Genomic DNA, 18434 nt, shown 5'->3' with positions numbered 1-18434 from the left:
TTATGGGCTGTGTGTCTCACTGGCATGGCCACTGTTGCGGTGGTTCTCTTGCGTTGACGCTCTTGCCTCGTGGAGGCCACTCTTCGATCTTACATTAACATGCTAATTTCTCACATTAACATAACCATTAACATAACATAACCAGCCCCGCCCACTTCTTCATGACCCTTGGGCTACACCCATTTCAAACCTTTTTAAACAGTCTGCCTCATCAGCAGATTATACTTTCTCACCTGATGACGGACGCTTGTGTTGCGCCCAAAACGTTGTGATTTATTTTAGTTTATACCTACGTGACTTTACCGAAAGAACCATAGAGTATGGCTTCCTGCAGTCACGAAAGCTTCAAATCAATACAAACAGTCTCTAATGTAGTCTTTAGACATTAGACTGAGACCTGTCTCTGATGGATAATTTAGACAATAGATTGACATGAGTATGTGAGATGATCTATTGACAGTGAACTGACAGAACATGCTAATGGAATTTTTACAGTACGATAGAAAGTGATTGACCAACCAGTGTTTGACGGAGTCTCTAGACAACAGACTGAAAAACTGGTTTCTGATTAAGTCTTTGGACAAAATACATTCAGATTCGTGTCTCGATAGGGTCTCAAGGGGACTATTTTAGACTTGGCAACACTCAAGTCACCCGTTTTTCAAGTAGTTTTTAGCATGCATGCAATTTATACAGTTCCAGTGACATCAAAGTTTCGTATAGGGGGCCGTCCATAAATGACGTCATGCACCTGGGGGGGGGGTCAGACATTTGTGACGATGTGTGACGAGGGAGGGGGGTTTGAGAAATGTGACGTCACATAAAAATGCGCAACTTTCAATAAATATAGACAACACGTTCTACTTAATCAAATAGACTTTTTAATAAATGTTTTCTCCTACAACATCAGAGTGCAGCGCCACATTAAATACGCACTATAATGACAATAGTTTAAAGCGATTTGAAGCATGTTTTATTTTGGGGGGGGGGGGGTAGAGCTTTGTGACGTCATATTTGAGGAGGGGTCTGACTTTTTATGACGCCGTGTGACGAGAGGGGGGGGGGGTCAAAAATCGTCCAAAATCGCGTGACGTCATTTATGGACGGCCCCTAAACTAAAGCAAGACCTGCCAATAGTGATTGAAAGCTCTATTCGGCCCTCTTCAAGGCAATTGATGGTTTCACACCCCTGGCTTAAGTCATTCAATAAAGTCATAACCATTAAAACCTGAGCGATCAGTTGCACAACCAAAATCACACAAGTGGATCGTCACTACTTTGTCCACATAGTTGCACAAAAAATTAAATGAAACACAGGTCACAGATTTCATTGTGACGTGCCAGCCAATCATAGTTCGCCCCTTTAACAAATAATTCTGTAACACTGCATTGGCAGTGTTATCGAACACCATCAACCCATTCGTCAGTAACACTGTGTGGCCTTAAAAGAAAAAGAAAAACATATAATAGGTTGCGTTTTGGGAAATATGAGTTTTGCACGTAAATATGAAGACCCTTCTTCAGACCCTTCTTCATATGTGCTATGAAGAAGGACCATTTCCCGGAACATCATCGTCTAGATCAGGGGTGGGGAACCTTTCTTCTGCCAAGGGCCATTTGGATATTTGTAACATCATTCGCGGGCCATACAAAATTATCAACGTAAAAATTTGCTTGTTATATTTGGTCAAACATTTAATTAACTCACCCCTAATGTGATGGCTGGAACTGCTTCTCTTTGGCGAGGCGTGTGATGATGTTAGCTGGTATTGATGATGTTGCTACTCGCAACTGCTTTTCCAGATTTGCTCCTAGATTGATTGAATTTCGAGTCCCGCCTGCGGTTGCCTTGGTAGGGCCACACCAAATGATTTCGCGGGGCCTTACACGGCCCGCGGGCCGGACGTTCCCCACCCCTGCTGGTCTATAGGATATCGATGGTTTACTTTGAAGGCAGCGATATTGATAAATGTTTTTCACACGTCACTACAAACTACAATTCGGTGAGAAGATCGCGGGGCGGGGCGGGGGGGGGCTGGTGAGGGCTGGTGGGGTGGGGGCTAGCGGGGGGCTGGCGGGGGGCTGGTGGGGGGCTGGCGGGGTGGGGGCTGGCCGGGGGGGGCTGGCGGGGTGGGGGCTGGCCGGGGGGGTTGGCGGGGGGCTGGCGGGGGGCTGGTGATGGCAGGCGGGGGGGGGCTAGCGGAGTGGGGGGCTGGCGGGTGGGGGCTAGCGGGTGGGGGCTGGCGGGGGGCTGGTGATGGCAGGCGGGGGGGGGGGGGGCTAGCGGAGTGGGGGGCTGGCGGGTGGGGGCTAGCGGGTGGGGGCTGGCGGGGGGCTGGTGATGGCAGGCGGGGGGGGGGGCTAGCGGAGTGGGGGGCTGGCGGGTGGGGGCTAGCGGGTGGGGGCTGGCGGGGGGCTGGTGATGGCAGGCGGGGGGGGGGGCTAGCGGAGTGGGGGGCTGGCGGGTGGGGGCTGGCGGGGGGAGGCTGGCGGGGGGAGGCTGATGGGGGGAGGCTGGCGGGGGGGGGGGCTAAGCAGGTCACGTGGGCCGCCCCATGCCGCCCCACAGAAGGAAGTTTCATCCCGTGTTCGGTCTCTATGAGAGCTGTCCCACCTGGGTCACAGCAACAACAGCAATAACTACAACAACAGCAGCAACAACAGCAGGCAACAGTGTCTCTCCCACCCCGCAAGGTGAGCCGATCCACGCACCGAGACACTGGCGGCGCCCCGGTGTCGCGGTCGAGTTCTCTTACCCCGGCGGCGTGCGGCGTCTCTGCCGGCGGGGGCACACCTTGGCCCGTAGGGCAGCTTAGGAAAGTGCGGGGATCCCCGTAGTCGCTAGGCCGCGTGCGTTGTGTATCTTCAGCGCGCGATGGTGGTGGCGTTTGGTGATGGTGATTGTTGATGTTAGCGGAGGGAATTGGCAAACGAGTGTTTATGATCGAAGAAGGGATTATTTGCTGTGTGTGTGTGTGTTAGACTTATTTCGCAACGTACGTAGCCAAAGGTGCTGATCGACAATGCTTGATTACACTTGTGTTACGGTATTGTTATTGATATGAATCGGGGTGATTTCTATTTTATCTTCAGTGCGGCCGAGCGTGTGTTGTCCCAGTGTGTTGTGTGCTACGTCTGTTAGTGCGTCAATTGTACGTGTTGTGCTGAGGTAAAGTGTGCTGCAAGTGTGTGACTTAGGGAGCGGTAGCGCCGTGGTTAGCGCACTGCACTACTGAACCCGGCAATCCAAGTTCGATTCCCAATCCAAGTTCAAATGAGTACCTGGTGCGGTGTGTACAAACATCAGCTTTGGGGAGACAAAGGCGGTCGTACACGATGCTAGCCACCCCAACCCCCCTCTCATGGTGCCGTGCCGGCTTTCGTAGGTGATCGAAACACAGTCTGTTCAAGATTATACTTTGCTTCTTCGTATGTGTTTGTGTTTGTCGCTGGCGTACTCCGAAGCGAGTGTTGACCAGTGCTCTTCTAACATGTGTGTTGGTGAATTTTCAGGGTACTGAGTCGGTGTTGTGTTTACGAGCGTAGTGTAATTAACATTACGCATAGTTCAACATGTCCAACCAGTAAGTAACGTGTTGTAATGACATAGGCAGCAGTGTGTCTTAAAAAAAACCCAACTCTCTTATACGTTATATATGCTGTATATATAAGACAGGGTTGGGCGCAAATCCATTAGACATTGTGAGCAATGGCTCAAGCCACTAAAGTGCCCTTAAGCGCAACTTGATCATAAAGCAGACGCTTAGTGGCAACGTGGTGAGACCTCGCCTAATTCTGAAGGGCACTCCTGCAAAGTGGTGGTTCTTGACCCACCTCCCCATCTAAAAATCAAGCACTTATGATCACAGTTATGTCATTACTATTTGACCGAAATTGGCCAGTCGGTGGATGTTGAGATATGTAGTGCCTGCAGATTATTTTGATAAGCAAGATATCTTTATTTGATTGTGGATACAAATTCTGTGTGGTTTTTTTCTTCTTCCACAAAGTACCCTGGCTCTTACTCCCAGGTGCAAAATTTACGAGGAAAAGAATTGGTCACATTAGCGGAAAGTACTGAGAATCGCTGAGGTTTAAAAAAAATGCAAATAAGGTATTGCTATAAAACACTGTGTAGTTGCATAATATTGGCAGCTTCCACATAGCTACATGGGGGAAAATAAGTTGTGTACAGTACTTTAGGTTTCCACTCTCTTTTTTCGTAGTTTTTTGTTTTACTCATTTATGGTTAAGTTTAATGATGGTTCTGTATTTGGAATTTGAATGGCTTGCTTCAGGTTGTACTCTTCCAAACATAACGATCCCCCATGCAGCCAAAGTGGAGTTTGCAATCACCTATTGAGGCCATCACAAACACGAGGGAGCTTTTCCAAACAACCCCATACACCTATTATTGCAGTATTATGCTTAATTGTCCCATCGTCTCCCCATTGCTGATGCTTACCTGCTTATGACATTGAGGGCTAAGTTAACACTGTATAGGGAAGGTCAATTCTATAGTCAGCTATCATATTCCATTGACGTTGTATGTGGCCAGGAATTGAACATACGGACCTATTGTGTATAAACCACTATGCCACTGCAAACCAAAGTTTCACACCCATACAGGCAGACGCACCACAACCTGCAGTGTTAAATGTCTACAAGGCTCTACGAGATATTTAAATACTTTTCCCCTTCACGATCAATCTGCAAGATAATAGCAAGTTGCGGAAACTGCTTTCGTCATGGAACAACCTTTGAACAAACTCTAACAATAGAAAATGAATTGCTTAAGTGTCTCCCCATCCAAGGGTTTTATGGGTTAATATTTTAAAGTTCAGCATGCATTTTGAAAACGTATTCATTTAGCTATGTGTGCAATTCACTGTAACTTGGTGTCAGTTGGGTTGAGGAGTCTTGACTTCAACTTCAATTCTTTACCCCTAATAATGTATGGTGGAGAACAAACAAAGTCGACTGACTTGTCAAACAACTAATATTTGCACTATGAGACCTCCTTACCAGTGGCAAAATATAGTAATAGGTTTTTACCCTTTCAACTGGTACAAAAACTGACACCTTTATACAAGGGATCATGTTTGAAATAACCACAACACAAGCAGTCAAAATGCAAACAAAAAGAAAACAACTCTGATAATGATAATGATATGCACTGTCCTTGAAGTTTATTGGTCCACACCCGAGACACCTTTTCTCAGAGCCTAGTCTTCATTGGTGTTGGACCAGATGACGCCATTATCATTATCAGAGTTGTTTCTTTTTGTTTGCATTTTGACTGCTTGTGTTGTGGTTATTGCAAACATGATCCCTTGTATAAAGGTGTCAGTTTTTGTACCAGTTGAAAGGGTAAAAACCTATTACTATAACTAATATTTGCTTTCCATGTGACACAATACAAATATATGGTCCCATATACCTGACTTCAGTGGCTGCAATTTTTTTTGTAGGACTGCTGTTGATTATGGTGTATTTTTTTCAAGAAGATTTAATCCATCGAGTTTCCGAAAAGTATTTTGCAATAACATTAAAAGGGTATAATTGTAAAATGAGTATAGATCTCTGCTCATCTCTGTTGGCAGCCCTGTGCTATTTATGAAAATTGCGTATTCCTTTGGCCAGGGCCTGTTCCTCCATAGGAAGGCCACTGTTGATCTCCCACAAATTTGTACTTTATTAACCCCATATGGGGTTATGGACCGAGTTAACTTCTTACCAATAATTTAACTTGCCAAGCACTGTACCATACCAGCACCACCACCACCCGGCTGGGGATATCGGGACTATGCCAAGTTAACAGTAGCTTCTGGAGCCCAGCTAAACCCACTGTTACTCCTTCCCTTACTAGACTTAGCAGGCTGCTATGTTTATGTGCATTATCGTGCAGGAATAACACAGTCGGGGGGCCATACTGGAGGGCAGTCTCGCAGTGTGGTCTCGCATTGCTAGCAGTGGTGACCCATCGAGTGAATCTTTTGGCAAATACAAGCCAGATGGGACAGCTACGAGCTGGGCTGGAACTGGCCTCACTCGCAACTTGCACGCTCTGTAAATATTTGTCCATCGGTTTTTTTTTGTTAACAATGCGGGATACACCAACTTAAATCTTCATATTTCTTCCTTTGTTGTCTTGTACGTATTCTTTTTTTATATAGTCAACTTGGACAGTGATAATGCAGAGGCAATAGACAACTCGGATCTGCTTGTTTTTTTAAAATAAATAACGCAGCATCATGACATTTAGTATAAATACTGCATTTACAAGCATGTGCATGGTACAAAACACGCGAGCAAGTCATGCAGTAATATCCAGTGCGTGTTTGCACATGTTTATGCGAGAGTGTGTTCATCTGTTACGTTTTTAAGTTTCCTTTATTTGTAGAGGGGTGGGATTTTACTTTAAGCTATAAGAAACCTTTGGTAAATTTTTGGTATTTCAGCAAGACAATACGGGTCCGAGTATAATGTCGTGTATGTGTGCGGCATGCACATCAATATGTTGCTTTCAAGTTCTCCTTCAGCTGTGCACCTTGGAAAAGTCCACATTCGTGATTGTGATCGAAACCTCAGAGGGAGCCATGTGTATCTGCGAGATCCGTGAGGTCCAGGATAATATTTCTTTGAAATGTCCCCGTGTCATTTAATACTTCCCTAGTATGCAGCATTCAAAAGTCCCTATTATGTGCCGATTAGCGAATGCAAATTCAGAAACGTGATGCCGTTCCCTAAGATGAAAGTGCATACATTTTGAGATGACTTCTACGTGCATTAAGTGGCCTTTTAATTATTAAAGATATGCAAAGTGAAATACCAACTCGCAAAATGCCAAAGGATTACCCGTGTAGACTTTTAGACTACTGTGCAAAATTCTGTTAGTGAGCACCTATTGGAGTCCTGGTGACACATCCAGGATTTGACTGAGGCAAGGGCACTGGGGATTTTGCTGGTTCTGGTAAAGTGTTTTTTTTATCCTTTAAACCAAGGGTATGCAGATGACGTCTTGGAGCTTTAATATGAAGGGAAGTCTAGCAGCAGTTCCATTTTCATTAGCTTCTTCTGCTCTTTGTACTGTCCTTTCAAGAAACTTGCTGGCTGCATACTTTGGTTATCATTATTAATGAAGGAAACTTGAAAATAGAAATAATCTCAAGGGGAAACATAGACATAAAATAGTCCTTCACGTGACATCTTTAACATTTCACTCGTGATTTATTTGAAAGACACTTTCCGGAGGGTCCTTATTTTGTAAATTATTGACTTTCCTTTGGGGGCAGCATGGATTTCTTTTTGGCATTCCAAAAAAAACAGTAGTACTGTACCTTGGGAAAAACCCCACACCTTAGTTCGAGGAAAATAACTCAACCTCCACACATTTTGTTCCAACTTCCTTGTTTCAGGCCAGAACAAAAAATCCAACTCTTGGATTGTTTGCCGAGCACAGAGCCAAAATGCCAAGCCATAGGCAACAAACCACACAAGTGAAGGTGTAAGAGATAATAGTGAAACGGTTTCTGGAGTTGAGCAAGGTTATGGTAGGAATTTGAGAAAAGTGACTATGGGAGGGAATTCCACAGTTGGACAGTGAGGGAAGGAGCAGACAGAGAAGTGTCGTGACCTGCAGTGTATGTATGATGATCTTCTTTGGCACCGTACGTAGCCAACCGTGCTAATCGGAGGTGCGGGGGAAGGACAACAAACTAAACACAACAAAAAAAGTGTGGTGATTGAACGGTGTTAATAAGAAGAAACTTTGATTCTGCTAGACCGTGACCTTCACATGGATGGACATATCAATGAGTGAAGTTCACGGGAATAATCGCCATGTTAGTTGGGATATGTGCTCTAAAAAATGAGTCTTTGCTTGAAATTTAAACTTTTATATATTTTCTTTTTAATGCACTCGTATTGACAATTGTGTTGAGTTTATTGTTAATTGTGCTCGTGCACTGCTGTCAATGCAGCATCACCAAATAATCTGCTTAATAGGGAAGAAGAGTGATAAGGAGATGACGCTAAACATTCTACAGATAATAGAATCACCAAACTGGTTTTTGCAGCAATGTGAGCTGTCATGTGAACCGTTTTTTGTGTAACGAGCCAGTGATCACCGCCCCTGGCTTGTGTGTGTGCAGCAGGAGCTGGTGCTTCGTCAGGCGATGCCGGAGGTGAGAGAGCTGAGAGAAGCCCTGCCAGAGATGTCCCAGGCTCCCATCACGGGCATCGGCATGGTGGCCAGCCGTGGCTCGGCTCCACAGGGATACGAGGTGGTGCGTTCATTCCGCAGTTGTCTTTTCGCCATCGTCATTATTTCCTCGTTGTTTTAATTACACATCCACGATCGCCAGCTTACTCGGTGCGGCCGATCTCTCCTCATCCGTCCATTGCCTCCTTCGAAGCGCTTTCTAGTCTTCTGACAAGCATAGCCAATGCCGGATAGCCATCCTTGAGTGTCACGCTTGCAGTATAAAAAAAATGTCAGACAGCTGATTAGGGAATCCGCTGCTGGAAGAGGGCCTCCCCATGCTTGTGCCAGCCATACGAGTATGGATGGGTGAAGGTAGGGAGCATAGGTGCGAGAGCATAGAGAAGTACGATACAATTATGGATTTTGCCACATTGCTCTCTGCTGCCTTAAACTTAACACCACAATAAGCCTATCACACGTTTTGATTATACTGGACTTTCATCCAAGCACCTTCAAGGCCTAGACTTGCTTACCTTCTGATATCTTACGAGATCAGCAACATTCCGGATGATTCGGTCATAGGGAGACAGCAACATGACGAAGAGCCAAATCGGTGAATGTAATCATACTCGCGGTATAATACGCAGCCCTTTGCCAACCAGTCTCTGGATAAAGGCTCCACGACACCTTGCTGGTCGTGCAGGTTATTTGAACATGCTTCACCATGCCGGTCATTGGTAGAGGGGTGGTGTAAAGGCACAGAAACGGTTCGGTAATCGCTCGCTGCTGATATTAGCCATTGCTAGGAATTAGAACCCAGGCCACCAGATTCATAGCATGTTGTGTGTAAATTGCTGCAACACTGCTCCCCTGGTGATAATGGTACTGTCATTTATTTATTCAGGAAAGCCTCGCCGAGTCTCGGAAGACTCTATTCAGGAGGATCTCTGTTGGGATGTTTGGGATGATTGGCTACTTCATCACCTGGCCACCTTTGCAGCCCCCACTGAGTTTTGGTGCATCTCAAACTATTTATAGATGCGTGATTCACCAACCGTTTCCCTCAAAGTACTAGATTATAGGCTTGCGTCGCCACACCCGTATCTTCGCAATTACTACTTTTGTTTAGTATATATTAATATAGCTTTTTAATCACACATCTAAATATAATCTGTATACGTGACTGAACTCATTGGACTGTGTAGAACTCATGTTGGGCACTTTGATCCACTGGAATCTTATCTCCTTACAGTCATGCCCAATCGTTCTGGCTGGCACTGGTGACATATTTTTTCAAACATGGAGCCATCTGCCTCTCTTTCGTTTTGTCACACCCCGCATTGTGAGTTGGATGTCTATGTGAGGTCAGCCTTGGAATGCGGTACTGGGGTGAATTTGAATAGCTGTAATTTGAGCTTCTTGCATAATGCAGGAAGGTGCTTTATAGTGGGGTTTAATGCCAAATAGCGTGGTAGAAATGGAGTTTATTCTTGTTATTATTTTATATTTGAGGTGGGGAACCCTATTGCTCATGGGCTGGATATGACCTGCTGCCACATGAGGCCTCCCGTTTTGAAACGGCCCACAAACGATATATGTCCATCACTGCAATCATTTCGGCTGCACTAATCGTGTGCTCGAGGCACACGTTTGAAACCTGGCAACACTGTTTCTGTTTTTTTAGTACACGGAGTCACTGGTAAATGTGTAGTGCTGAACTTTACGCAGACAACTTCTCCTTTTTCCGTCGTCACTTTTTATTACAAAACTCTTTACATTCCACAACCGTGACTTCAGCGCGTTCTCTGCTCGCTCGCCGTGCTCCGCTTGCCTCGCTCGCTCTGTCCCCTCCCTCTCTCTCTCCGTCTCTCTCTCTCCCCGACTTTCCTCTCTGCTTCGCCTGTCTCTGCTTCGACTGTCTCGCTCTGGGCTTCTCCGTCTCACTCCGACTCGCTCTCTCTCGGCTTCTCCATCTTACTCCGACTGTCTCTCTCCTCTCCCTCTTGTATATCTTCTCTGTTCCTGTTCCACTGCTAGCCTATCCTATCTCTCATATCTTCTTCTTCTCCCCGACTGTCTCCGTCCAGCTCCCAGCAACAACTCCTATAACCACCTAACGAGCCGTCTCTCTCGGGCCGTTATCCTCCCAGCAACACCTGTTTGCCCTGATGCGACCCCAATGTCCATAACCCACACGTGTTTCCAATTCCCCTCTTGGCGCGCGTTAATCCACTACAAATGTAAGCCCTCATTATTTGTCTTACTATTGGGTAAGGCCAGGGGTGTGTGTGTGTGAACACGTGTTGCCAACAGTTTTTAAAAGTGCTATTCGACCTGCGGCCGTGTGTTTGTGTTCGCGGCTCCAAAAAAATCTCACCACGTCAAGGGAACCAGCGGGCAATTTTCATCAACCGCTGGTGATGTTTGATTGGTCCTGTATTTGTTTCTTGATGGCTCCTCGCTCGTGTCGCCGTATTGCTTGCAGATCCTAAACTCGGACGACAATGTGGAGGCCGACCTTTGGAAAGACAAGATGTTCAAGTCGAAGACAAAGCGCTACCTCTGCGTCACCCGGAAAGTGGGTGCCTGTCGTCGCCGTGGTCATTAAAGCGTGTGCATGCACGTGGGGGTGCTTCGTGTGCTACGCATGTTATAGGCACGCCGGGCGGTGGCATCAAGATTTGTGAACTGCAGTCCAGTCAGAGAGCTGCGTTTGAGTCGTGGCTGTTCGTATCTTACACTGGTACTTATTGGTATATGGCAGGGGTCGGCAACCAAAATAACAAGAAGAGCCATTTCTTTCCAATTCGGTACAAAATTCAGTATTTCAAGAGCCGCAATGCATCTATGTACATACGTACATATCGTCAAGAAGCAGCCCGTAAAGAGCCGCATGCGGCTCCGGAGCCGTAGGTTGCCGACCCCTGGTATATGGGATGCTGCTGCTGCGATGTAATGCTTGGCACACTGGACCTGCAGTCCATAGTTCGCCAGTTAGATGTGACCTCCCGGCGCGGCCGTTGAAATGATGGGCCAAGTTGAATAAATTCTCCCGCATCTCTCTCCATCCCAACTCTGTACACCCTGCGGTATAAATGTGTACACCACATTTGATCGGCAGGCTTTATGTGGTGGGGGTAAAGTGTGGGTACTCCAACCACTTTCAAGACATCTGGCAAGTTTGGAAGAGTAGGCTAAAAATACCCATTAGAGGGCTTCTCCAGAGCTTCCTGTAGTGTTGACCCTACTACCAGCAGTCGCGTGAGCAGGTATTTGCAGGGCTGCACCACTTGTGGGTCTGCACGTGGTAATCAGCAGGAGCAAACAGATCTCTTAAGTGCTGACTTGATATGCAAAGCAAGTTTTTAAATTGCTGTTTTGGCGAGACAAAATAATAAGTAACAATATAAATTATGAATTTCAGTTTTTTTTACCGTTAATGAGAGGAAAGGAATATTTTGACCCTTTCAGCTGTCTGTGTTGTTTTAGGAAATTGAGGTTAACAGCAACGGAGTCTTGCATAATCAGGAAGAGATGATTGGGGTAACGCTGTTTGCAGAGCCCTAATTTTGTAGCAGGGGGTAGTGGGTGTTACCAGATTAGGAAGTCCGTCTCCCTGATATGCACATTAACTGCCACAGCCGTTTACCAATTGAGGAAACAAAAATCTACCAGTTTTTCTGTTTAAATAAGCTTTGAGCGGTCCGCATCTCCTTAGGCGGCCTTGATCCTCTGGATATTCCATGTGTCTGTGGCAAGGCCCATTTGCTCTGTTGGGTAAGCAATGGCATCTGGGGAACAGTGTTGGTTCACAATGAAGCAGTTACGTTCATTGTTTGAATGAGTTGCAGTGAGATTTTTTTAAAATATATCTTTTTTGGGTTTTGTTATCGATTATAGCCCAATTGTACTCTGGGAGTGACTACACAAGGCGAAGAGGCCTCCGCTCCGGTAACTCCCCGCTGACGACAGAGCTGATACGGCGTCGATTGCCAGCTCTGCTGCAGCAGCAGCAGCACTCTAAACACCGCCACCAAAAGACGGCAATCCGTTGTGCATTCTAATAATTATAACTCCTGATTTATGTTTGTCGATAATCAGGTCAACGTTATACCCTGCCAATGATTGTTTTGCACCTTGCTCGCCTCCCTTGGTAGTCCTGAGGCAGTGCTGGAAATTCGACTTGCCTGTGGTTGTCATAGTTGGGGGTTCTGATCCGAATCAAAGTATTGTTTTCTTTTTGTCTCGGTTGTACGGACTCCTTCGTGTTGCTTGTTTTGTTTGTTCTGCCTTTATCTAATCCGTTGGTTTCATGGGCCTGAAGTCACATGCTTGCATATGATTTGCATATAATTAGCATTTGATTTCCATAAATCTACGGTTATTGATTCCTATGCACGTGATTCGATGCATGTATGGCAATCAGCTAATCGTTTCACGTGAATGTCGAATATAATATGAATGGAGTGATTAGACTGAGGCCATCAAAAAACGGTAAACCTGATTTAATGTTACGGGCTCCGCTTAAGACATTGGCATGCATTTTTGTGATTGCGAAATAATTTGTTCTGTATTGTGTCTGCGGGCTCGAAACAGACAAACTAGTTCCGCAACTTCCTCGTGTTTGCCTGCATATGTACACACCACGCACACGTGATCACCCTGGGCCAAGGGGTGCGCAGACCCGGGTTACATCATGAGAACGCAAATTTTAATGATCTTTATTTTATCAGAATATTTATTTAGACTGGAGGAATCCGATGAGCTATGGAGCTCTTTTTCACAGATGTCCAGCTTAGCTGAACATAGACACGTTTCTGTACTAGTTTGCATACCAGTTTGCAGTGCCATCATTTTTAGGTGAAAACATTCAACAATATCGACATTTGTTTAGCTGTTTGCGAAATTGTTCTGTCGCCTTATTATGTTTATTGTTATTTGGTACAAGGATGATTCCATTTGAGCCAGTTACCCGGTCAGTTTACAATGGAGATCCGTGGTGCATGAGCACAGCAGCACTGAAAACAATAAGACAACTTCAACATTGCAGAGAATGAGTACATTCTCCTATCAACGGTGGTCAAGGGAAGCACTTATTAATTATGTTGTGTGCTCCATATACAATACATTGGTGTTGTGCAGAAGTTCACGCACTGCACTATCAGCCTGGCAGCACATGGCTAACATTATCAGCGAGATTGGTGTCTGAACTAGTCCGAGACATCCCTTCACCATTCTAGATTTGAAGCTTTCGTGATTGCAAGGATTCATATTCTTAGGTTTTTTCGGTAAAGTCACGTAGGTAAAACATTAAAATTAATAAAAGTAAAATAAAACAAAAATAAAAATCACGACGTTTCGGAGGCAACACAAGCTTCCGTCTTCAGGTGGAACCGTCACAGCCACGACAGCTGTATCAAGAAAATGAGAGATTACAAGAGCTACCACTCCGTATATATAATGGTTGGAGAGGGGAAGGGCCAAGTAAGGCACACTTTTTATTAATATGGTAAGGTGAGGCTTAAGACTAAGAATAGACTGCATAACAAAAGGCTGAGCCTTTGTTATGGAGAGGTACGGTGTGTGACTAAGCCTGGCCTACATAACAATAGTGTGAAAAAAGAAAACAACTAAACATCGTGATTTTTATTTTTGTTTTATTTTACTTTTATTAATTTTAATGTTTTACCTACGTGACTTTACCGAAAAAACCTAAGAATATGAATCCCTTCACCAACCCGCTCTGGGCAGTGTGGTTGGTCAAACAAAGCCCTTGACCGACGAGGTTTGAGGAGGCCTTCAACCAGCAGTGGATAACAATGCAGCTTGTAATTAATTAATAATTATGCACGACATTCAATGGCACAATCAGATTTTTAAGTGTATCGATTACGACTGGGGAGGTCGTGAGCTGGAATCCCGGTCGGTGGTCAAATCGGCGCATCCCCCCTGAGTACCAACTCATGGGACATCAAAAAATTATGCCCCTGCCATGGTAATGTGGAATGCCCGTCAGTGGCTTAGGGCCACTAACTGATATGAATTATTAACTTGATAAGTAAGATGCTGACTTTTTTTAATTCGACAGAGTATATGTAAGATTAAATAAATAAATCACAACTGAAAGGAAACTTGATTAACTTAGAAACCTTCGGCAAGCATCATTTCAAGGTCAATAGCTTCTATTTCTGAGTGTAATATTGCAGACTTGGACTGGGCTTATACTTGGCATTCTCAATCAAGTTACTATTTATTTATGAGTGTGTGGGTGTACCTGCACAATGTAGGAAGGTCCTCATTCAGCATTGGATTGACAAAGAGGCTGCACATCCATGTTTGTGTCATGTGTGTGTCATGTGTGTGTGGATCGGTCAATCAGTGACTGTTCAATCAAGCATTGAGCCATTCTCATGTTCATTGGCAGTCCTGATCATTTGTAGATATTCTACATTCCTACGGTGGGGCCAAGCTATCCATAACATAACCGCTCTTGACTTAATGCGAAGTGGCACTAATTTTAATGACCACGGAGAGATGATCGGCTGTGCCGACACGTGACCTGATTGTGAGTTGGATCCTTTGTCACAGCACCTACAGACAAGATAATATATAACGTACGTTGTAATTATATCCATCGTTATTACTGGTGATGATTAGGTAATACAGGGCACCCATGAAGGTGTCATCCGTTTAGTAAAGAATTATAAATGATTGTATGATTTATACGCTTGTTTACCCAGGAAAGCCTCACTGAGAGTCTCCGGACTCTTTTTAATAATGGTTCTGCCAAGCTTATTCAGTCGGGAGCAATGATCGCTTGTGTCTATTCCAATTGAGTAATTTCGTAATCCGATTGAGGAATAATTGCACGGCGTTGTGAGCCGGGTCGATAAAGCTACACACTCGCACGTGGCAGCGTGGATATTTTATCGCACGAGTCCGGTCCGGCTGAACCTTCGCGCGTGCCCCGTCGTGGTGTGGGCGAAGCGTTTCGTCGTCGTCATCTCGCTGTTCGAGAACAGTCGCAGGCGCTCGCCAACTTCTCAGCAGTGATCATTTTGCGACGGCTTCTGTTACGCGCCGCCGTCAAAGGTCACTGAAGCGTTTGAGTTTTTTTTCTCTCTCACATTTAACCTGACATTCAACTTGCCACAGTTCAAAGAGCTGCCTTATTTATAATTAGTTGAAATGGGTGATAATGTCATGAACACTTGTGTACAAGCACAGGCAACGTGTACGATACGGCATCGTTGCATGCGCTCTCTGCGTGCATGTGGGCGTGCACAAGCCCTCTCGTACACGCGATAAATATATTAATCTTTGATTCAATTCGCTTTAGAACCTGGCAGGGTAATTGAAGATAAAAGTGCTTCCATGGCGTCAAGACGCAGCAGGAGGCATATTAGGGGATACTCTGACCTATTAAACACCAACTCGGATTAACATGAAAGAACGGTGCTCTCTGATGTTTATAATTGCAGGCAGGAGGAGTAGACACTCGAAAGCCCAGACTTTATTTTGCAAAACCCGTCGGTGTAATTTGTTTAATTCGATAGTAAAACTATCAGTCTTGTTTTGATGGGTCCAAGCTGCGCAAGCCGGTACAAACAATAACCATTTATGTTTATTCCGTAGATGTGATAATTTCAACATAATGTAGAACATTGTCCCGATGTATGAGTATCACTACAGAGTTTAATGTGTCTGTGTAGATCAGTGTTTCTCAACTCCAGTCCTTGTGATCCACATTTTCGTGATTAGCAATATTTTCTATTCGTATGCAAATTCTGGGCGCTGCTGACTTGGCTGCACCTGATTGTTGTTAATCATGGAAACCCGGACCATGGGGAGGGGTCATGCGGACTGAAGTTGTTCACGCTGCAGTAGATTAACAGCGAGGTCAGACTCCTTCAGGTACACGCTCATCACAATGCGATCCACTAACCCCTGCCTCTTTATTCTTGGTGGGAGGCATGCGCCATCGTACCCAGCTACTAGGCTCTCACCTCGTTAAATAAAGGTCACATAAAGGACATTGCAAAATCCAATTAAATAAGTAGGGTGGGGGGGCGGGGGGGATCATACGCGGGCGTGAATAGCCAGAGGCGTTTGAAATATTCGCCTGAGTTATGTTGAAGCTGCTTGCAGAGTGTGGCCAACACTTTGAAGTAGTTACCCCACAGAGTGGATACTGCTGTAACCACTCTGCCGTGGTGGAATGGTTATCACACTGCACTTACGATCCAGAGCCCCTCGGTTCGATCTCCAGGCGAGGCAGTTGAAACAATTTGGGGAGGTTTATTAAGTTCCATGCGGCCTCTCTGTCCACCCGGCAGTATTAATGGGTACGCCATGTATTTTTTTACATTTATTTTATTTTATACCTACGTGACTTTACCGAAAGAACCAAAGAGTATGGGTACGCCATGGTTGATCAGCAGTGTGAGCGTAGTTGGGTAAAGTGTGCGAACTTCCATCACTAAGCGCAGTGATGATGCAGAGGGTCGCAAGCAAATTCAGTTCTCCAGCCTGCGCGTGTGCCTGCGTATGTTGAGCTGGTGGGAAACCAGTTGAGTTGTAATGGTCATAATTTACTTGTCGGGAGTTCTCCCGAAATGTAGAAATAATTTCTAACTTTCTTTAAAGAAACATTATTTGTAGCAAATAACTATCGTGTCAACACACCCCTCTCCAGTGGCACTTGTCTATCCGTTGTTTGATTTTGAAACGAGGCCTTTGTCACGTGCCGCCTTATTGTAAATGGTGAAGCGTATAAGCTGGTGCGAGGGTTGATAACCAAATTATCATTCGGGTCAAAGGTCATTTTTTGGTCATTTCGAACTTGTTCACGTAATCTACATATCATCATTCCAATGTCACCTCAATCCTTCAAATTACTGGAGCAGTTTAAGATTAATTCTCCGGACAAGCAAGCATGCGTATAGATACAAGCAAATGTAAGCAGAAAACAATCAATGTGTGGAGATACAGAATATACTGCAGCTTATTTTTTGTGTGTACCTATAATGTTCCATAGAAACGCATGATCGTGTTTACATACATATAAGCCACATTTAGTCACACAACAGATAAGCAGACAATCACTTAAACTTCTGGGAGTGCATAATTCAGCAGCATTGATTCGGTGCAGGTAAATTCTGGACCGGTTTCAACATACAGCGTTTCATATACGCAGTCAGGTTTTCTTGAAGCAGTGATGGTCAGCTGCCAGATGCTAGTGGCAAAGACCCCTTTTAGATATGGGTTCTATTCGACGCTAGGTTATATAATACGTAATAAAAAATATTATTAGCTTCAATGTGGGTGTATATTATAAATAACAAAATAGGTATGTGGTAGATGTTTGTGTGTGTCAGGCATTGTGTACTGCAATGCAACATCATTGCCACATGGTACTGGAGCCAGTCCGGGGAATATCCTAAGAACTACTCGGCCTTAAATTAGCCCGTAGTGTGGTGTGTGAACAGCAGTACTGGGGAACAGCGGCTGGGTGCGGTGCCACATGGGCGAGATGTTAACTACCTCGCTCGGTGTGCATAAGTTCGTGGGTTCAATCCCGACCCTGACGCCTGTATATTTGGAGTTTGTGTGTTCTCCCCGTGGTCGTGTGGATTATTCTCCGGGTCCTCCGGGTTTTTCCCTCCACATTTAGAAACATGCATTTCGAGTATTTTTCTTCTAGAAATGTCCACGTAATAAGCGACTTGGTTGAGCTATCATTTGTGGCCAGGTCGCTTCTGAAAAGAGCTATACAGCTCAGTGGGCCTTACCTGGTAAAATAAAAAAAATATAGGGTGTGTTGCTGGTCCACCCCCTCCTTTGCTTTGCCAGCCTTAGAGGACGATGCCAATATAAATCATGGGTGGAAAAAACCCGATCTTTCTAGCGGCAGGCATCGGGTTTTTTCTTTAATACAATTTTAACCTGGTTTAATGAATACGAAACTCTGATAGGCTTAGGCTGCTTCCTCGTCGGTGCTGCTATCGTACTCGGGGCCGTCGGGCACGGGGTAGTGGTAGAATGCGGCGGGCACGTTGGTCGTGATGAACACGAGCTTCTCCACAATCGTGGGCGCCAGTCAGTTCCTTCGCTTGGAATGGACGAAGCCCATCGTTGAGAAGTGCAGTTCTGCAATTAGAACCAATTAAACCGGATTTCTCCCAATCTCAGATGATCGGGTTTAATATAAAAATACAATTAAACTCAA

The 18434-nt window shown here is 45.1% G+C and overlaps 2 protein-coding genes across 7 annotated transcripts in view; both read left to right on the top strand.

Moving 5' to 3' along the window:
- Positions 1–18434, top strand: part of LOC133341875 (pre-B-cell leukemia transcription factor 1-like) — an 801687-nt gene that overhangs the window by 338408 nt on the left and 444845 nt on the right. The gene's annotated exons all lie outside the window — the stretch shown is intronic.
- MVB12B (multivesicular body subunit 12B) overlaps positions 2555–18434 on the top strand; it is a 116980-nt gene continuing 101100 nt past the window's right edge. Inside the window, exons 1-4 of one of the 6 annotated variants that reach the window (XM_061550681.1) lie at positions 2555–2694; positions 8157–8285; positions 10692–10784; positions 12107–12157. In XM_061550681.1, coding sequence (XP_061406665.1) covers positions 8178–8285; positions 10692–10784; positions 12107–12157 — 252 coding nt within the window. In that variant the 5' untranslated portion in view covers positions 2555–2694; positions 8157–8177. Of the gene's footprint in view, positions 2695–8153; positions 8289–10691; positions 10785–12106; positions 12158–18434 lie in introns of all 6 variants that reach the window. The other 5 variants (XM_061550679.1, XM_061550680.1, XM_061550678.1 and 2 more) reach the window with 5 other exon arrangements.

The sequence above is a fragment of the Lethenteron reissneri genome, chromosome 12 (genome assembly GCF_015708825.2).
Source record: "Lethenteron reissneri isolate LAM-NWPU_2019-01 chromosome 12, ASM1570882v1, whole genome shotgun sequence".
Lineage (NCBI taxonomy): Eukaryota > Metazoa > Chordata > Hyperoartia > Petromyzontiformes > Petromyzontidae > Lethenteron > Lethenteron reissneri.
This window is presented reverse-complemented; position numbering and strand designations above follow the sequence as displayed.